We start from the raw sequence: 21,955 nt of genomic DNA, 5'->3' as shown, positions 1-21,955 counted from the left end.
ACAAGAGGGATGAAAAGTTGATGGTATGACACAGAACACTGGTGGCATGACACACAGTGCTGGTGGCACAACAAACAAAGCCACGTTTTGTGTGCTACAGAATTTTGCCTCCTGCCAGGCTCCACCACAAGGCAAGCAGTTACCCACCCTGGTGAGGAGTAAGAGGCGGCAGAAAACATACATTTGCAAATGCGAATATTTAAAATTTCTCAGAAACACCTGCTTCAGAGGAGAAAAGTACTAAGGAGGGTGAACCTAACTCTTGCACTGTTTTACTGAGGAGCTACTAAACACAGGATGGTGCCAAAGATATCCCAGAGTATTTTGGAAAAGAGGCTGACAGCAGCTGGGTTAAAATAGCCTCTTTCACGTACATCAGCTGGCCTTTACAATGACTCTTTTACTTGACTGACTTCAGACTTGTGGTCGTGGGAGTAGCATAAGTGGGGATTCATTATCTATTTAGAAACATATTTCTTTTTTCACATATTAAAGGAGGCGGCGGCTTCGAAATCGCCCTGTAAACTCTCTTGGAGAAGTTGGAAGGTCCGATTTTTCCCGGAGGTGCGGCGGGCCAGCAGGCAGCGGCCGCCGCTCCGCCCGGCCCCGCACTCCCGCCCCAGCCCCCGCACCCACTCCCGCACCCACCACCCCCGCACCCACCGCGGCACCCACCACCACCGCGTCCGCCCGGGCCGGGCCGGGGCGGGGCGAGGCGGGCCGGGGGCGGGGGTGCCCGGGCCCCGCGGCAGGGTGGGCTCGGCCCTCCCGCAGCACATGACCCGCCATGGAGCCGCGCCGGCGCTGCCCAGAAGTTGTGGCCGGGGGAGCGGGCAGCGGCTGCCTGCGAGGGGAGGGCGGCAGTGCCGGACGGAGGGCAGGTAAGGCGGGGCGGGCGGCCGCCGGGCAGGCCGAGGAGGGGGCAGCCGCTCCGAGACGCCCGTTCCGCCGCGGCTGCCCCAGCAACGGCGGGAGATGAGGGGGCAACTCCGGCAGCGGCTGCGGACGAAGCGCGATCGCGGGGCTGCCGCGGGGCGCGGCGGGAGCGCTGGGGCTGGGGCGGGCGCGGGGCGCGGCCGGGCAGCGGTGCAGCCCCTCGGGGTGCTGTCGGGGCAGCCCCCGGCTGCCCGGAGACCTGCCGCAGGCAGCGTTCCGTGCCGTGCTGTCCTGGTTGGTTTCCTCCGCCTGCTGCCCAGCGGTTGGAAATGAAGGCTGAAGCGGAGCGGCCGTCGCGGGCAAATGGTGCCGGGTGCTTCCCGACGGCTGCCGGCGGGACAGCAGGAGGTGAAGCCGTCTGAGGTACCGGTGTTCCTTCTGTATCCTCACAGGTGTAGGCTGTTGGGCTCTTCAACACCCTGCCGCACATCCATCTCGGGTGGAGGCATTGCTCGGAAGAAGTGGGGACGATGAGGTGTCCCTGGGACGGTAGCCAAGGCACAATGATACATTTCTAGTGTGGCCTGGCCAGCCCCCGGCGGGGCGGTCTTCTCTGCAGTTTTGTTGTGTTTTCAATCCAGGAGAGTGTGGGCTGCTGCTGGCAGCAACAGGATGAAGTCGCCTCCCTGCTGCATGTCTCTTTCTTCCCAAGCATCCCTGGAGGAACCAGGGAGCAGCACATCCCTAGGCTCTCTGGATTCCAGTGTTTTCTCCAGCGAGGAAGAACAAGAGTCCCTGATCCAGAAGGTCATTCCCTCCTTGGACTGCTTTACTATCAATGTAGGAGGCAGCCGCTTTGTGATGTCCCAGCAAACTTTGTCTTGCTACCCTGACACCCGTCTTGGCAAACTGGCTGTAGTGGTCTCTGCTGCCCGGGATGTGGCCTCTGGCCTCCTTGAGCTTTGTGATGACGCCAACCTTGTGGAGAATGAATATTTCTTTGACCGGAGCTCACAAGCATTTCACTATATCCTGAATTACTACCAAACAGGGAGGCTGCATGTGATGGAGCAGCTTTGTGCGCTCTCCTTCCTGCAAGAGATCCAGTACTGGGGTTTGGATGAACTCAGCATTGATTCCTGCTGCAGAGACCGGTGAGTTGTGGGAAGATGTGGCATGCAGGACTGTGGGCTGGGAGAGCTCAGCACTGACTTGCATGCAGGGACACTCAGCAGAGAGATACAGCAGCGTGTGTAGAAGAGGTAGCAGAGCACTGGGAAAGGCGTGTTCAAAGCTGGATGGATGGATTCAGCCCAGAATCTTACTCTAGAGGTGTTTGGGTGTCGGAAATGGGAGGAGCTATGTTGAGTGAGGTCACTGTTGACTTTGGCTGAGGGACAGCTTGGAAGTGGGGTCAAGATAGTACAGCCCTCACAGGAGCAAGGCCTGGGTTGTTCTGTAGTGACTTTGGACTGGCCTTGAAAGCTTAAAGTGTTTAAAAGGGACAGTGCCAAAGATGAAAAAGGTTGTGAGAGGAGACATGTCCCTTCAGTTATCCAGTTTGAGGTTATAGTTAGAGCAGTTGGATGTGGAGTCAGGCATGATGACAGAAGGGTCTGGAGCCTCCCCACCCCACCCTTTCCATTCTGGAGGATTTCCAGATCCAAGCTAGAGAGGCAGAAGGGAGGGTGGTCACCTGCCAGGCTGAGTGTGGATGGCACAGCTCCAGGAAGAGACATGGAAGCATGGGAAGCATCGCACATGAATGTAGCAGCATCAGGGACGGGGGCAGCACGAGCGGGAACGTGGCTCACTGGTGACACAGTAACAGGCAGCTTGGGAATGAGGTGGGTTTCTACTGAACCACCCCCGGGACATTTCTGTTCCAGTTGCAGTTAATTTTTTGCCACCATTTTTAGTGTTACTGGTTTGTTTGTTAGTAGTGAAGAAATGCATTCTCTAAAAAGTATAACTACTATTTATCTCAAGCAAAATTATTGAAAAGAAACAAAGAAGCAACCCCATCCCAAAAGTATACAAGAGTTATCCTACCGTAGCATGGTCCAGTTCTGCAGCTGAGAGTTAGATCCTAGTTTTCAGCCCTTTCTTCCTTCCCTGGTGGGTGTAATAGAAAGCTCCCACTTCTTTGGTGGTACAAGGAGCTACAGACCTCATTGGCATATGCAGGAGTAACAGTGTATCAAATGAAGGCAAAATTGCTTAGCCTTTTTGTCTACAGTTTGAGATTTGCAGCAGTCAAGAATTACAGATAGGAAGAAAAAGGTTTGGGGTTTGTGATTTTTTTTTTTTTTTTTTTTTACTTCAGGCTTGGTTTTGTTTAATGAAATTGTTCTGTAACTATAACCTTGCTCTAACAAAACACTCTACTATGCATTTACAATCTGTAAACTTTACTCGGCACAGATGCTTGTGCACATTGTTGTGTGAGGACCCATACATTTAAAAAAGTAAGATTATGTGTCACCGTAGGATGTACTGATCAGAACTTAATCTGTGAACTGCATGCCTTTTATTATGCCTTCTCTTTTAGCATTACACACCAAGGTAATAAAAATTCAATCTGTTTAATAAAATGGAGGACAATTCAGAAACAGAGAGTCTATTTGTGCCAGGATTGCTTACAAGCATGCATGTTAGTCATGCAGCAGATACTACTGTAGACAACATGATCCATATAAATAACACACTAACAGAATAAAATTACTCTGCACATACAAGCTGGCACTGATGTGAAATGAGTGAATAGAAATGTCAGATCAATAGAAACAAACTGCAGAGACTCAGTAACATCATTAACCATATGCTTGACATCAGGGCTTTCTGGGCTCGTGTAAGGTATTTGTATTCTTATCCCTCACATGGAAGAGGATAAGAAAAACGCATGCATATTGGTATTAAAATCTCTTTGGGGATGTTTCTGGGCAGGTACTTCAGGAGGAAGGAGCTGAGTGAAGCCTTAGACATCAAGAAAGATGCAGAAGAACTGGATGCCCAAGATGAGGAAGAGGACTTTTCTGATAGCCTCTGTCCCAGTGTCAGACAGAAACTGTGGGAAGTTTTGGAAAAGCCTGGGTCCTCCGCAGCAGCCAGGACTTTTGGCACTCTATCCATGGCTTTTGTTGTTGTGTCCATTGCCAATATGGCTTTGATTTCAGTAGAGCTAAGCTGGCTGGCACCACCACTGCTGGATGCCCTAGAGTACCTCTGCATTGCGTGGTTCACTGTGGAGTTTGTTCTGAGGCTCCTGTGTGCACGGGATCGTTGTCGCTTCCTAAGAAGTGTGGCAAATGTCATAGACCTCCTTGCTATTTTACCTTTCTACATCACCCTGCTGGTGGAGAGCTTGTGTGATGGAGAGAGCTCTCAAGAACTGGAGAACGTGGGACGCATTGTCCAAGTGCTCAGACTGCTCAGAGCCCTGCGGATGCTGAAGCTGGGAAGACATTCAACAGGTACTTTTGGCCGTGGCAGTGGTACTTCATGTTTTTTGCAGCCTACAATACTTGTTCCTGGGAAAAGTCCCCTTTTTGTGTGTATTTCTACCTAACCTTCTTACCCAATCTCATGTTAACAGTAACGGCTTGTGAAAATCTTACTTCTGGATATTGAGTGGCAGGGGCCTTCTCCAATAAATTTTAGTTCTTTGTAAAGCCAGTGTGTATTGTTTGCACAGAATATTTACGAAAACATGAAGTTGTATACTGTAAATCATATACCAATCATTCACAATGTCATAAATTTAAAAAATGTATTTTAAGTTGATTTGGTTACGGATGAAGCAAGAGAAGAAGCAGAGATCATTGACCCACACTTTTTGTATTATCAAAAGCCCACTAATGACAGCTTGTACTTACCTGTCACAATTTGGTTTTTTAAGAACTATATGCAAACAAAAAATAATAGGTTTATGTACATATAGATCCTGAAAACAACCAGGATAGAGAATGTTTCAAGAAAACTTAAAATTAATCAGGATGTGCAGTGTGTGGAGGAACACTCTGGCCCTGGTGAACACACAGATAACTGTGTGATATATGGAGCACAGCTGGGGGTTGTTTACTGAACAGACCTCAGTGCAGCTCAGAGCAGCAGTGTTGGGTTCAGTCAGAATTCACCTATCAGTGTGGAGCCCTTCATGTCCAAGCACTTCTGACAGGTCAGCAGACAGATGAGCAGCAAGCAGGGGTTGGTTGGAAGGTGAAATGCATTTCTGAGAGCACTTTTGTTCAGTCTTTCTGAGTTGTGAAAGGAAGGGATAAAAGGTAATGTTTTCCATTGGGAATTTATAAGGGGAATCTGGAAACAATTTTTACACTTGTGTTTATCTTATTTTTACTACTATCTCATGACATATGCATGTCTGGGTATATGAAAGAGCAAGCACCACACCTTCTCCATGCCATGATGTTGTCCAGTGCTTGACATTTTCAAAGTGATTTGATTAAGTTCCCATTTAAGCCATTGATGAGTATGGCACGGAATCTGACAGTAGAAATGTTCAGCCAACACTCAGAGCTTTGAAAACACAGATTCCAGTAGTAAATCATGGTCTCTCTTCTGCAACATTAGTCTGTTCTGAGGATGGTGATGGTCATTCTTACATGTCACTCAATGTAGCCTTCCAGGATTTATTGCCATGGACCAGGAAAGGGTTGATGCTTCTCTGTTCCAGAAAGCCTTCTCCACCCTCTATGAACTGGCCTTAGTCCAGCAGGCATTACAGTGTGCTCACAGCAGCAGAATGTGTCTTTATTTTTGTTCCCACTAAAGGTCAGTGAACCTGCCTACTGATGGCAGGGAGTAGCTTTAATGCTACTGAGCATCATCATAGGGGTTGAAAGGAAGCTTAAAATTATTCAGTCTGTCAGTTTATTTTGCTTCATTATACTTTTTGCAGGGTTTGGGGGGAGAGGGTTTGCAAGAAAGGCTGCTTTCCCCTTTTTATGGCAGTGGTAACATGAATGCATTCCTCTCTAATTGTGTTTTAAAAATAAGAAAAATATTTGAACTTATCCAGGCACTCTTGTGCTGAAAAACAAGATAGTGATCAAAAATGTTTATTCTAAAGTTTCCAGTTAGCATATTTTACTGTTACAGAATGGATGCACAAACCTCAGTTCTAAGGCTCTTTCTGTCAACTTGAAACCAGATGTTTCAGACACTTGTATGATAACTGTTAACTTCAAGTGTATTAACTTTCAGACATGGTCTAACTTTTGTGTCTATCTATTCTTAATTCATTAAAATGTTGCCTCAGTTCATGTCACAGTACTGAGTGCCATTAAGAGGTTAATAATTCCGTGTTAGGTAGAAGTGAATCAATTATATAAAAATGAAGTCTCCTATTCTGGAAGTGAGCTATAGTCTTCCTACTGGAACCAAAGTATCTATTTCAACATACAAGATGCAATGTATGTATCTGATTAAACCATCCAGAGCAGCATTGTTGTTGCTATGCCTGCTTCTTTGGTAGTTCTGAGTTGCTGCCAACTTAGGCCCAGAACACTACATCAGATCTGTATAATTGAAATGCAGAAAGTCACTGTTTCAATTTTCTGTCAGAGGAGATGCTGCTATTAAGATGAAACATAGCCCTAATAAATCAAAATAGAAACATACACTAGCAGATCTGAAGCCCTGTTTCTGACCATTTGCAGGAGAGAGTTCTGTTAATGTAGTTCTAAAAACATCCTTAACCATAGCTGCTAATATAAGATGAACCCCATAAGTACCATACACAGAGACCATCCTCCTTGCACATGTCTAGGCAGTTCTGATAAATTTCATGGGTTTGGGATAGCACTCAAAAAATTCTCTTACCTTGCATAAGGCAGCTTAAATCTACGTCCCAATAAAGCTTCTCTCTGACTCCTGCATTTTTAGATTAGACAGAGCTTCATGCACTGCTCATCTGTTTTATGTGGCAAGAGGAGTGCAAGATCTGAAGAAGAGATGAGAAAATTGGTGGCTGCAGGCAGCAACTCCTCTTTCATCAGGGAGGGGTGATCACAGTCACAAGATCACCTTTGTAATACTGTGCAGACCCTATAGCAAAGCTGGCATCACAACATCAGCCTGGCTCTGCTGTCAGGGGCAGAAATGGGTTAGGAAAAGAAGTACCTTTTTTTTTTCCACTTTATTTTTAAAGAAATGACAGATTAACCCTTTTTATGGGGAAGGGACAGAAAAAGAAATGGAATAATAACTTCTAGCCCTTTGAAAGCTGAACCCAGCTAATAGAATGGAGGTAATTCCTAGAAACACTGGAGCTAGACTGAAGTGACTGTGTAATTAGCTATGCAAAGTGCTATATTTCATCAAGAAACAACAGAGAAATCAGTAGTACTTCTACCCAGAAAATGTATAGCTAGAAAGTGAGACCACTCTTCCAAGATACCAGAATTAACGATTTGTGTAGCTGCAAGAAGAGATGAGAACCAAATCTGCATTTTTCACATTCTCTGATGCTCCTCAGTTGTTGGGTTCCTTCTGGAGCCATGTTTTTTTTGCAGCCTTGCTGATCCTCCTCTGGGAAGCACTTAGAGATTGACTCCTTGCAGAGAAGTAGGACATGAGCATCTTACTTGTCATGGCAATGGGCAAATGTTTGAGAGAAGGCTGTAGTGTGCATCAGGATGATGTCTCTGGATACATGAAAAAGCAAAACTTCAGCACTTTTAGTGACAAAAATTTAGGATTATTTAAATACTGTGTGTAAAGTGAAGCTCCTGAACATCAGCTTGTATTGCCAAGTCCCTCTGGGCAATAGAAATATGGAACTTGACCTGCATGGCAGAAACACTTCCCTTCTTCCTGCTGGCTCCAGGGCTGGGGCTGCTTGCTTTCCCCATGCCAGCTCTTAAAGCACCATAGCACCTTCCAGCACAAGCGACCAAGCTGTTACAGCTCCTGACAAGGAGGTCTCCTTCTGGGTAATTATAGGACAAACATTTTACTGAAGATGTCAATGTGATACAAATAGTTAACAGTCACTGCCCTGTTCCTCCTTACTTTGACCTGGTTTATGTGAGAGTTGCACTATTTGTTAGCTGTAGTATTCTCAAGATCCATCATGAGGTGCAAACCCTGGCTTTTACAGTGCTTATTTATGCTTTGAAAAGAAGTGCCACAGAGACAATTTTAAATCTGAGTACTGTCTTCCTAGGTCTTCTGAAAGAACTTATTCTTCTACCTTATTCAGTCAGAAGTCTTACAGGGCAATGGATTATAAGAACTTCCTTGGAAGTTTGATCTGGATCCTTGCAATTGTCTCACACAGCTTTTTCTCTCCTTTATCTTAGTGCATTTTCAAAATAGGGAGCTAGTTACGTTAACAGAGAAAAGATTACACTGATACATTGTATTACTCTTGTATTGCAAAATTACACTGTATCATTATAATAAACATTTCAACCAATAGATCATAAACAGTAACACAAAATATGGTTATGGGCAAGTTCTTAACTGGAGTTTCTAGAAGAAAGCATTGAAAACTGAAGCATTCCCTGCAAACTCTAGTACATACTTTCACTGTTTACCATGCACAAACAAAGACTTAAAATCCATTAAACCTGAAGGAGGAAAAAAAGAGCCAGAAGCAAGAAGAAACTTTAACATCTTGTATGTAGTTTGAGATTGAGGAAAGAAAAACAAATCAAATTGCTTGTAGCCCTAATGAGCATATAGAGTCTGCAAGCTGTGGCAGAGCTCTGATTAGCTATTTTGCAAGCACTAGTTTAGTTAGAAGTGTACCCCATGAAGGATTTTTCATAAGCATTATGTTTTTCTCATTTATAAAAGAAGGCATAGTACATTTATAAAGAACAGTATTAAAAAACAATCCCAAATCACCTGTGATTCAAAAGATAATTTCAGTCTCCCATGTGCCTCAGCTGAGTTGGTACCTTGCTATCTTCCTTCTTTGTTTATCTATGCAACATTTATCCATTGCACCATTATTGGATTATTTCCTGCTTGCTTTGTTGGGAAGTCTAGCCTTGAGGTGGCAGCCCAGGAGGGAATGTGGGGGCTTATGGAGAGTACTGAGACTGCACCCCATCTCCCTGAGCAGCTCATGGGCAATAGGACTGGTGCAGTACACTGGTGAATTAACAGCAGAATACAATGTTTGCATTGGAAAGCTTTGCTATCTCCAGTTTTGGCAGAAGTGCAGCTGCTGCTGGAATGCTGTATTTTTTTAAATGTCTACAGATAAAGATATTGATAGGTTTGAGGGGGAAACAGGGGTCAAAGAGAGACTGTGAGAACTCTAAAAGGATTGAAAACAGTCCTTAGCAAATAAAAAGTTATGGAGTGACTGAGCTGGGCTCTAAGTACCCACCTGGAAACACAAATTTGGGAACTAAGTGTTGCTTTGTGCAAGATTGTAATGCGGCAATGTCTGGAAAACAAGAGCTTGGCATATTAAGACTGAAAGTAGAGAGCAGGTGATTTTAGTGTGGTTTTTAATGTTTATTTAGATAACTTATCAAAATTGTGGTAAATCTACTACTATAGCCAATTACTAAATCAAGATTAGTGTTTTTTCTAAATTATATGCCTACATACTTCTAATGATAAGCAGTGAGGCAAATTTCTGTATTCTGTAACAGAGACAGAGAGTATATCAATGGATCAGTCTAACATTTTAGTCTATTTCTTTAAGTCATGTTTTCCCAGTATTGTTGAGATTAGCACCCCTTTGTTTTAAGGCATGTTCACTAGCAGTGAAAGCAAAACCACAAGGCAGTCAGCTTTCAAATAAGAGATGGTTCGCAAAGTTATGACAGCAGCTCCATGAATCACCCCACTGACAGCATTTCTTGTCTTTCAGGCTTGCGGTCTCTTGGAATGACTATTGCACAGTGCTACGAGGAGGTTGGCCTTTTGCTGCTTTTCCTCTCTGTAGGAATCTCTATATTTTCCACTGTGGAGTACTTTGTTGAGCAAGGTGTGCCGGGCACAACTTTCACAAGTGTACCTGGTGCCTGGTGGTGGGCAACAACTTCCATGACAACTGTTGGTTATGGTGACATTCGACCAGACACTACCATTGGTAAGGTAGTGGCCTTTATATGTATACTATCAGGAATACTGGTTTTGGCATTGCCCATAGCTATAATAAATGACCGTTTCTCCGCCTGTTACTTTACACTGAAGATAAAAGAAGCTGCTCTTCGCCAGCGTGAAGCTTTGAAGAAGCTCATGAGGAACTCATCCAGCGACTCTAATATCAATGTTAATTTGCGGGACATATATGCCCGCAGTGTCATGGACATGCTACGGTTAAAAAGCAGAGAGAGAGCAAGCACAAGGAGCAGTGGAGCAGATGATTTTTGGTTTTGACTTTTAAGTTATTTAGCCTTGCATAGCAAATAGACTACTTAAAAAAATGTACTGTTAGACATCTCAGTTTTTTTATTATTGACCACATAGTGCATTTGCCTTTCTAACTGGAGTTTTACTTACTTGGACAGATTGAGATAACCAATGTATACAAAAGGCAGAATTCATAATATGGAGTCTCTCAAGGAGCTCTGAATCCTGTTTTCAGACTGGATCGTGGTGGGTAAGGCAGGAAGTAAAGGGTCTGTCAAAGTAAAACAGTGGTGCGAACACTTGTCTATGAATCTTATGTCCTTGCTAATGTATAATAATAAAGTCTTATAATGCATAATAATAAAGTCTGAGCAAAAATTACCATGGTGTTTTGAATTTTAAAGATCTATAAGATTTGTGTGCATTGTAAGAACAAAAGTCAGACATTAAGAAAAAACAAAAAGGGACATCTAAGGGAGTAAAATATAACTAGCTTCATTTTCATCTTGATTCCCTTTCTTATCTCCATCTTCTAGTCAATTTTCATGAAAAGTAGGTTGCTTGACCTCAGGAGAGAATTTCCTCATATGAAGAGAAGCAGCAAGCTGTTGGGCACATGGTGGGTATCAGGAGATAGGTGAAAGTATTAAGCAGATGCAATACCTGCAGCAAAGTAAAAAAAGGTCATTAAACAGGTGCCATAATGTAGAGCATCCTCTGCAGTTGCTCTAGAAGTTGCAGGAGCTAATACAGTCTTTGCAGCCTAGAGATCATTTACAAACTTAGTTTAAAACGTGCCTTCTCTGTGTTTGCATTTCCATAACTTACTTGTTTAGCTAAGCAGCTTTTGTGCTCAAGGAAAGTCACCAGTGGATATCAGAAGAAACAGAACTGGTGAAAAATAACAACCTACTTATTTCTCTGTCTCCCATTAAATTCAGGAGGCATTCCAAGTGAGCTAGATTTTTTAAAAAATTCTCATCTTCACTGATTCATTAGTAGAAAAATCCTTCATCAAAATCTTTTGATCCAAAAGCAAAAAGGGCACTTGTTGAACTGGATGCTTAGTGTAATGCAGTAATCAAAATACAAAATTAAAATAATCAAAGGTATTTTCAGTCAACTTTCCTACCACTTGCCTCTCCAGTGGCCCAGTATCATTCTTGGTAAACAAAGTTTTTCTTTCATATAATTTCACTGTCCTAAACTACGATATTGCCACAGTATGTGTATAACCCAATGAGTAGGTTAAATTAAAAAATCACAAATCTCTCTTATTTCAAGTTTCTTTTGGGCAACATAAATACAAACATTGTTTGCATTTGACATGAATTCAACATATTCACTAAAAAGAAGCATCTATTAACAGTACATTAATTTTATAAGGTATTTATGTATGTAGAAGGCTTAAACTGCTTTAAACTAAACTGCATGGGTGAAATAACCTGCTTTTAATAAACATTGAATAATACTTGTTTTGAAACAAGTGTGTTTTCCTCATATTCCCCATAAACAGTGGTGTAAACATAATACAGCAGGCAAAATTTTCAAAGGCTCCAACCTCGATACAAACTGAGTAGCATTTCAACATACAACTTCTGATTTATCAGCTGGTGTCAGTGAGCACTTGGATTAGGGTCAAATGCACACTGCAACCAGTGTCAGAAGGAAGTCAAAGGAAAACACTGGAGACCAAAACAGTATGTCTTGCTCTACCAGAAATTGTCTAGGTGTCAAAATTTGTAGGCCAGCCTCATGGTCTGTGTTACGCAGAGAGCAAACTATGTTATCACTGTGCTCCCCGCTGCCCAAATACTCAATGAATCTATCACAAAACTCCTGTTGATGTCCAGGAGACAAAATTAATTCTGCAGGGGAAGGTTTGATGCAGCCCACTCTAGGTTATTATTTCATAGCTCCTTGGAGCAGGAAGTCTCTCAGGCTGCACAAATTGTGCAGGCTGTTTCTCATTCAAAAGTCATTCTAATTATAGACAATTAGGAAGAAGCTTTCATTGTGGGAAGGCTGTTTTGTAATGTCTTTTGTGAATTCTTGTACAGCATCTGATCTCTGTTTGAGGAAGGAAATGCAGTTAGATAGCTGATTGACTCTCTTTAGGGAAAGGCTGCTTTTACTGCATCCTGTGCTTTTTATGAAGGACTCAAAAGAATAAGAGAAATGTTTTGAGATCTTATCAGTTGATTCACTCCTTTCACCAGCTCTGGACATAAACTTTCCTAGAAATGCCCATGGGGAAATATGGCTGAAACTTTATCTAGTAGCTGCTTCAGCTCTTTTCAGACCTCTTGATTTTAAATTCAGAGTCTCCCAAGAAATATTTGTAAATAATTTTGTTCATGCAGCAAAGTTATCTGTCACATTATGGGCTGAGACTAGTTGATCATTTTGCAGATGAAGGCCAGTTTTGCTTTCAGCTCATACAGATAGAAGAACCAGAGCATTCATACTGAGCAACAAATAGTACAGGACATTTTAACTCTAAAAAATGAAGCTATACCATATACATACTATCACAGATTTGGAAAATAGCTCAGTCACCCTAAGGGACAAAATTAAGAATGTTACTGTGCTACCTTTCGAATATCACACTGTAGATATGAAACTACTTCTTGTCTCAGATCTGTTCTTTCATTTCCGTTCCACAGCAGACTTGGCAGAAAGGATCATATGTTAGAACATCAATAACACTGGCTAAAAATTCAGCATTTTATCTGAAAACACCATGTACTTCAAAAGAAAACCAGCATCAAAGGGTGTAGCTGCAGCACTTAGAGCATTGTACTAGCCTTGGTTAACAGTGAAAATGCAGTGGTAGAGGCTACAGTGCAGACTCAATCTGAAAAATCTTGTACGTTTATTTGCAGATAATTAGGGACAGTTTTTAGCTGGGGACAGTGTGGTCCAACTCCACCAGAACATTTAAAACAAAAAAGTTTAAAAACATTCTTTATCATTACTATTTTGAAGAAAGTCAACAGTGTGCATCAGACAGAGCATTATCAGCAGGTCAAGGGAGGTGGTCCTGTTCCTCTGCTCAGCCCTGGTGGGACACATTTGGGTGATGTGTCCAGTGACAAACCTCTATGTCCAGGAGAGGTGGATCTGCTGGTAGCTGTGGAGGGGGTTTTCCTGTCCATGGGTAAGCTATAGAAAGATATTTAGAAACCCATGTTTACTAATGCTTTACAAGTGTCTAATATTGTGATTTACCTGTTGGATTACTGGTAGTGATCCTGAATGCATAGTTCACTGATCACTGTTTAATTATGTGGTGTCAGTAAGTCGATAAACCACTCCAATCTTGATTTGATATAAACTACACAAGTTGAGCATTTCCCCTTCAAGACAGAAGCTTTCCTGGCCAACTCTGAGCTTGTGGGATTGCCGCATGGCAAATCTGATTGATCATAAAAAGGAGTAAAAAGGAAGGAGACAGTTATGAGGTCTTTTACAAGGTAATGCCCATTTATTTTTCTTTTCTGATGTAGCAGAATATTCTTGTCTTTTTGTAATTATTTTTATAATGGGTGACATGTTTTCCTTGTTTTCTGCAGTATTATCTTCTCAGCCTCCTTTAAGGTATACAGGCATACACACAGCTCTGCCAAGAATGTATTCTGTTGAGCTGCTCACCATCTAAACTGCACTAGAGCAGCTGTTGCTGATGCCTCCAGTATTTAGTTGTCTGTGCTCTTATTCACACAGCCTCACTGCAGAAAGGGTAGAGCAGCACAGGCTGTAGACAGAATCAAAGCATTGTCATGGTTGGAAAGAACCTCTGAGGTCACCAAAACCAACCATCAGCACAACAAAACAAAACAAAACAGGAAAAAAAACACACAAAAAACCCAACCAAAACTAACAAACAAATAAATAAAAACCAACCAAACAAACAAAAAAAACCAAACACCACACAAACAACCACACACACTCCACCAAAAAACACCCACGAAAAAAACCCACCTGAAGTTCACATCTACACTTTTCTTGACTACCTCCAAGGATGGTGACTCAACCACCTCCCTGAACAGCCTGTTCCAGCGCCTGATCACTCTTTCAGTATGGAAATTCTTCCTAATACCCAATCTAATCCTTCCCTGCTGCAACTTCAGGCCGTTTCCTCTGGTCTTATCATTATTTACATGGGAGGAGAGGCCAACAACCACCTCCCTACAACCTCCTTTCAGGTAATTGCAGAGGGCAATGGGCCTCCTCTTCTCTAAACTAAACTATTCCAGTTCTTTCAGCCTCTGCTCATAAGATTTGAAGACCCTTCACCAGCTTGGTTGTTCTCTGGATTCACCTCAATGTCCTTCATGTAGTGAGGGGCCTGGAACTGAACACTCTACTTGAGGTGCTGCCTCACCAGTGCCCGGTACAGGGGCAGGATCACCTCCCTACTCCTGCTGGTCACACTATTTCTAGTGTAGGCCAGGATGCTGTTGACCTTCTTGGTGACTTAAGCTCATATTCAGCCAGCTGTCAATCAACACCCCCAGGTCCTTTCCTGCTGGGCAGCTTTCCAGCCACTCTTCCCCAAGCCTGCAGCATTGCCTGGGGTTGCTGTGACTGAAATGAAGGACCTGGCATTTGACCTTATTGAACCTCATACAATTGGCCTTGGCCCATCAATCCAGCCTGTCCAGATCCCTCTGTAGAGCCTTCCTACCCTCAAGCAGATAAACACTCCCACCCAATTTGGTGTCATCTGCAAACTCAATCCCCTCATGCAGATGATTGATAAAGACATTGAACAAAACGGGTCACAAAACTGAGTCCTGAGGGACATCTCTGAGTGCAGCCCAGGGCTCTCCAGGGTTCTGGGCTCTTGAAAACATCATTCACTAAAGAGAAGGGGTGGAGTCAATAATCTCTCTAGGACTGAGATGCATTTTTCAGTTATAAACTCTAGTCGGTTAAGTTTTAGGGAGTTTTAATGAGTCCTGTCATTATCACAGCTTAGCATTTTATTTAAACACAAACACGAGAAATTACATAGATCTCCAGACAAAATCTGACTTGCCATGGACTCACTGTTTGATAAGAGTTTGAACAGGCATTTATGTTTGGTGTAAATTGTGAGCTTGCACCTGATGAGCTGTCAGTAACTAAATCCATTCCTTCAGAAAATGGATTTTCATGAAAGACTAAGCTGAAGAATTTGGTTATAATTAGCTTGTTTGTTTGTTTGTTTTGTTTTGTTTTGTTTTGTTGAGATACGGGTGTGCTTGAGAAGCATAAGCATACACATCCCTTCTCACAGAAAACCAAGAGAAATTTGGTGCAGGTGGGTATTGCAGAGTGCCCTGTTACAGGATTTGTGAAACAAAAAAACTATAACAACAAAGACTATTTAGAGGTATTTGGGGCACTACTACCTATTTTACGTATGCTATTTCTGCTCTGCAGACATCAGCAACCTCTTTAGTTGGGTGAGATTAAGGGATCCCAACTACTGTCACAAAATTTGTCCAAAACCAACTGATGTAAACACCAGTTGCTCCCAATCTCTCTCAGAAGTCCAAGAAGCTGCCCTTGAGATGGATTTAAAACATAGCAAAGAGTGAGGAACCCAGAACAGCCTGATGTTAAAATCTTTTTAAAATTCTACAATTGTGTTCATCTTCTTAAAATTTTGTACAAATGCCTATAACAATGTGAGAAAAATACGTCTTTGTAACAGCTACTGAAAATGAAATAATCTTCCTTATCAAAGTAAGACTAGTATAGATGTAAGATTTTCTCTAATTATACCTAATTTTGTACAGCTTTTTGATAAAACGAAAATCTTATCAGTCATGTAGTATTACTTTGACCTGCAAGTTGATACACACACTTCATTTCCAAAAGTTTGAGTCAGTAAGGCAGTTCGGTATCCAACAGATATAGGTACATCTCTGCAACAGATATATTTCTGGGCTATGCAGCAGGGATGGATCCTGGGAAATGGCTGAAGTGTGCATGAATCTTCAGTACCTAATGCATGAACCAGTTTCTCTGGAGAACTTGAAAGAGAGTTCATAATGGCCTCTTGCAATTTTCATAAAACACAAGCACAGTGAATTGACTTGTCCTAAATATTTTTTTCAACATAACCAAAAAAGGCAATTGGCTTGAAAACAGCTAAAAGATACCTAATGATGTCCCTCTCTACAGCTGTCCCTCTGTTACAGATTTCTGAATTGTAGCTCTCAGCCTCAGATACTAAATACATTATGTAATCCAATAATGTTGAATTACAAGAAAATGTTCCAAGGTGAACATGTCTCTGCTTAAGAACTGCTGCCCAGTGAAGCAGCATTCAAAAACTTGTAGCTCTTTTGTCCTAAACTAGCAACATCACTACAGCCTTTAGAACAGGTCAGAAACTTCTAAAGTTATAGGCTCTATGGGATCCCTCCACAGTTTTTGCAATGTGTGTTAGATGCCGCAATGATAAAAATTATAATTTCTGAAGCCCTAAACAGACAGATTCAGCCATTATTAATGCTGAGTATATGAGAAGAAAGATAACAAAGGTAGAACAGGAAAGAGAAAATTGATTTAAATTTAAATTAATTTTAATTTAAAATCAGAAGTTGACATCCTTCAGCTGAAATTTACCAGTGACTTTTTGTGACCAGCCTTGCATATTTTACTCCTCACATCTCTCATAAGAAATGAAGAACATCTGGTTCAGTGCAGAGGAAGAAATTCTTTTCATCTCATTATCTGACATGTATCATATGTCTGTACCACAAAATTAGATCACATAATAATAATTCATACCTCATCCTAGTTATTGGATGTCAGATACTCAGGTCAGACCACACCTAGAATACTGTGTACAGTTCTGGTGCTCTCAACACAAGAAAGGTACGGACCTGTTGGAGAGGGCCAAGAGAAGGGCCACCAAGATGGTCAAAGGTCTGGAGCATCTCTCCTATGAAGACAGGCTGAGAGAGTTGGGGCTGTTCAGCCTAGAGAAGAGAAGGATCCAGGGAGACCTTATAGCACCTTCCAGTACTTGAAGGGGTCCTACAGGAAGGCTGGGGAGGGGCTTTTCATCAGAGAAGATAGTGATAGGACAAGGGGTAATGGCTTCAAACTGAGAGAGGGGAGATTTAGGTTAGATACTAGGAATAAATTCTTCACTATGAGGGTGGTGAGGAACTGGAATGGGTTGCCCAGGGAGGCTGTTGATGCTCCATCCCTGGAGGTTTTTAAGGCTGGGTTGGACGATTTTATGACAGCAGTCCCCACTGAACCATGGATAAGCATGTGGCTACATATTTGCAATGTTTTTCTGTAGACCAACAGAAGAAAACCCACAACCTTTTTGTAAGAAGCAAACTTCAAGTTAAGGGAATACAATCAGGTTTATTATATTTCCAGTTCCTGCTATTTGTTACTTCTGCTACCAGCCCTCATTTAACCCTCCCATCTTTTCTTTCTGGCAGGAACTGCTGAATAACAGATGGAAGAATTGCCAATCACAGCCTTCCAGTGTCAAAATGTAGACAAACCTACACCACAAACCTGTGTTCTTTTTTCCTATATTAGAAGTAAAATCCAAATCAAAAGAAGCAAGTGTGATATTTCTCTCACAGCTACAAGGACAGCATGGATTAGGAACCGGCAGAACCACATTAAGAACCAACAGAATAAATTACTGGCAGCTACATGCTTACAGTTGGTCAAAACTGACCTGTCACATAACACATTTACTTATATAATTAGGAAACCAGACTTCAGTAACAAGTAAGGAAAGAATACATTCTGATAAGACATCTGTCTTCTGCATTTAGAGAGTTAATATAATTGGTACTGCAAACATGCCCAAGAGGCAAGACCCCATTGTGCAAGAGCTGCACTAAAGCAACAACAGCCCTTTCCTAAAGACCCTTCCATCCTAATGTGTAGGAAAAACCAAACCCTATATTCAATTTGACAGTGTAAAGGAGTGAAGCTGGTCAAAAAAGTCTTCACATGGGTTTGTTGTAGAAATACTGCAACATGTTCCCCATTGCAAATCTACTGATGAAATGGAATTACACCCAGATGAATTTGGCCCACTTTCAAGCCAACACACTTTATGAGAGGCTTTGTTGAGTGAAAGCTGGATATGTGGTTGGGCCACAACAGGGACCAAAACCAACATCCAGATTTTGGCCTCTGTGCAGACTGCCTCCTTCCATGCAGAGATGAATCCAGTTTGCTTGTGCCAAGCATCACAATAGAAATACTGGCAGACTGAGCTAACAAAATGCCACTAGCCATCATTCTAATATGGAGGCTGCATTATGCTGCAGATGCTCCCATCAGCTGTCCAGCAAGAGACTACATTTGAACAGATGTGACAATACACAAGCCAAAAAAAAATTAAAATAAAATAAAAAAGTAAAGTTCTTGTCCTCACCTGTCACCAGGATATCAGTCTGGTTCAGAGCTAGTGCATTTCACTGTCAGTTATTACATGTTCTCAGAGTTCAATACTAGAGTAAACAAAACATTCAGTGTAAAAAACATGGTTGTTTTTATGCAGTATCTTTATGTATCAAGAATGCCACTTTACAACGGCACTTCAGTAATTCAGTAATCATTGCTTACATTCACTGTCACATAAAACATCACAAACTGCAGACCTATCTCCAACTAGCAGATAAAGACTTTTTTGTTTATTCATAGTAGTTTATTCATATTCCATTCACATTATCTTTTCAGTTTCTTAAGATCAAGTGAGCTATTCTCACCTGCATTTTTTCCATAAGTATCAGATCAGAGCTACATTTGCCAGAGAGACATGGTCCTTTAGATGTTTCATACTAGAATGTTGTGGTCTGTGGTGGCACTACTAATAAGCAGGAGAACACAGTACCAGTGCATTAAAAGGACAGAAAGTTTAACAAGTGCCTGTTTCAGAAGAAGAAGATGATGTATAGGATGCAGTAAGCCAAAGCTGACATGGCACCCAGCAGCCCAAGTCCGGTCTGTGAGGCAAATCTTAATGGTCATTAAATGAGCCTAATGAAATACAGACTCACAAGGTGTGCAGGCAGAAGGAGCTGCTCTACACAGCCTCAGCTCCCTCCCTGGCTTTCCTATTCCTCTTTTTCCTAGCCAGCCCCCTAAAACTGTGGAAGAGGCTCCAGCAAGCCAGCTGAACCTCAGGGGTTGTATTCAATGCCACTTAACTCTCCCAGGGAACAAATATTCTGTAATTTGAATATGTTGAGTGGTAAGACCTTTTTTGCACATTTGACTCGTGACAGCACAATATGCTTTTTTTGCCCAACAGTTTCATTTCCTCACCTAACCTTGTGCAGAGGTGTTCAATTAGCAAGAAAATATATAATCTGCTAATTAAAGGGAAGATTTTATCAAGGACAGTTAGGAATCTAAGTAAGGCAGGCAAGCTAAAAATACATTATAGTTTGCTAATTGTAAAAATAAATAAAAGAAAAATAAAATCTTAGAAGACTAAGCTACAGTTTAAAACTGTGTAAAGAAAGGCAGAAATGTCAGAAACTAGAAGAGATAAGACAACTCCAGAATATGAGATCCAGTTTCAGATACTAAATGTTTTCAACCATCTAGGATCTCACGACTCCCATGCAAACTACTAACTGTTTTGAAGTGCACCTCATTCTGTACTCTGGTCAAGGTTTAGAAATTTGTTTCTTACCAGGTTAGTTATGTAAACTCAAACACATAAAGTTTTTAATAGATCTGGACAAGACTGGTTTTGAGTGAGGGAGAAAGCACTGTAGCTGGATGTATACTGGAAATTGAAACTGAATACTTATTAATCCTTCATATTCTCTTTTTTCCTTTTTTAAATAAAAAATATTTGTTCCAAAAGCAAAACAGCTGAATACTCATAGTGTTGCAGAAACAGGTTAATACTCTGCCAGCTTCACCTCCTCCATTACAACTCCAGCTCTTTTACAAAATAGGCTCTGTTCCAGGAAAAAGCTCCTGAAAAACCTTGGAGAAAATGTAGAAAGAATATTTTAAGTTTATTGCTATACACTAGGGACAAATTTCACATCAGGGCAAAGGCTAAGTGGTAGGTTTACTTCAGATATCTGAGAAGTGTTAGTATCTGCAGCACAGTCCCAGCATTATGACAAGAGAATGAGAGAAAATGAAAACAAATAATCATACTCATGCACCAACTGATTGTTTCTGACCTGAGCATAACACAATACAGCCCAGACAGAAAGGACAGGAAAACCACAAAAGAGTAGCAGTTAGTTTTCTCCATTGGTTCCATTCCTCATCTCCAGTAATCAAATTAAGGGCAGGAACAGTAGTATATGAAATAAATCTCCCATGCTTAATCAAGCTATATAAATATTGACAGGCATATTCCTTCCAAGGAAGAGGTTTGCAATGCTCAGCACTTGTGCTCGAAATGGGTTTGGAGCTGCAGCTCTTAACTGCTGCAAGTGACCTAAATCAATGGATTGCACGGACTAGCAGGGTGCCTAGCAGGAAGGTATACAACCTTTCTAGCAGCTGCTGGGAAGCTTCAGAGCTGACACCCACACCTGAGACAGTGAGTAGGTGCTGGGATGCTGGAGAAGGAATTATTGCTGATGGACCTCAGTTTCTGACACAATGTGTTGATCTTTATGGGGTTTCTGGGATCATGACAAACCTAGCTCAAAACCAGGGTCTCCAGGTCTGTGACACGTAGAGGACACTCTCATACAGCATCTCAGGGCTCCCACTTGTGCAGCTGCAGGGCAGAAGCAGACATGATGGTGGACATATGATTGAGCTGCCTTTATTTTTTTTGTTTGTTTGTTTTATATAATCTCAGTTCTCTGCTCTACACAGAAAGGCAGTGCTGGAGACTTTCTATAGCTCTATTCCTAATTTCTTGGGCTGTGTGCTTAGAAAACTACAGAGTGTTTTGTAAACAAGCAGCTAAAAGCTGCTCAAACCCCAATCATGCTGCTAGAAAGATTCAGTCTCGATTGCAATATTCATGTGATGCTGTCACTACAGCAACCAAGCTGTAATCAATACTGGTGGTCACCGGTAACATATCAGTACTTGGTTTAGTGATTAGAAATAAAACCCTTTGCAGATTGTACTTCTTTCATAGAATCATAGGATCATTCAGACTTATTTAGAAGCCTTAAGATCAGGCTTCCTAATGGAAATGTTATTTCAAGGGTTTTGCTCTGAGGTATATGTACATTAGTCTTTGTCTGACATAAGATCTGAGAAGAAGGTTAAGCTGTAATGCTCCATCAGGTCATCTGGGCTGCTTCTCCTTTACATTTCATTGCTATGATCTGGCATATTACTCATGTGTTACCAATGTATATGTAACAACATAATGACAACACATTTATTAACATACATGGGTCCTGTTCCTTCTAAAGTGAGTCTTAACTGTCTTTAAATTCTGGTACCTACAGAGTGGGATCAGTCTTCTGAGGTCCTTGTGAAAGATATCTAGGGAATTCTGCTGTACAAAATATTTAACTCACTTGCACAGAAAACTAGATAAATCTAAAGAGGTGATCTTTGTAGAGCAAGATTAATAAAACCAGAATAATAGGCCAAATCTGTGCTTTATTAATTAGAACAAAGACCTATTTGGGCACTGTCACCTGTGGGGCATTGAAACACCTCAGACAGCTACATTGTACTGAGCAAAAAGCCTCAAAAATTTAAGGTCTAATCTGCTGCCATAAACTCAGAGCAGGACTTCCAGTATGAA

General features: G+C 41.8%; 1 protein-coding gene across 1 annotated transcript; it reads left to right on the top strand.

Moving 5' to 3' along the window:
• The first annotated feature begins 1,349 nt into the window (after positions 1-1,349).
• Positions 1,350-10,552, top strand: KCNV1 (potassium voltage-gated channel modifier subfamily V member 1). The gene is made up of 3 exons (XM_051610851.1): positions 1,350-2,030; positions 3,823-4,349; positions 9,731-10,552. The coding sequence occupies exons 1-3, from the start codon at positions 1,549-1,551 to the stop codon at positions 10,240-10,242; spliced, it is 1,521 nt and encodes a 506-aa protein (XP_051466811.1). The 5' UTR covers positions 1,350-1,548; the 3' UTR covers positions 10,243-10,552.
• Positions 10,553-21,955: the final 11,403 nt, after the last annotated feature.

Source organism: Apus apus, chromosome 2 (genome assembly GCF_020740795.1).
Source record: "Apus apus isolate bApuApu2 chromosome 2, bApuApu2.pri.cur, whole genome shotgun sequence".
NCBI classification, from domain to species: domain Eukaryota; kingdom Metazoa; phylum Chordata; class Aves; order Apodiformes; family Apodidae; genus Apus; species Apus apus.
The sequence above is the reverse complement of the archived record's forward strand: the minus strand, read 5'-3'. Positions and strand labels throughout refer to the sequence as shown.

Bases quoted from the DNA above. Each gene is read 5' to 3' on its own strand.
- KCNV1 (XM_051610851.1), top strand. From the start codon at position 1,549: ATGAAGTCGCCTCCCTGCTGCATGTCTCTTTCTTCCCAAGCATCCCTG. The intron at 2,031-3,822 runs GTGAGTTGTGGG...GTTTCTGGGCAG, and splicing joins GATTCCTGCTGCAGAGACCG to GTACTTCAGGAGGAAGGAGC. The intron at 4,350-9,730 runs GTACTTTTGGCC...CTTGTCTTTCAG, and splicing joins GCTGGGAAGACATTCAACAG to GCTTGCGGTCTCTTGGAATG.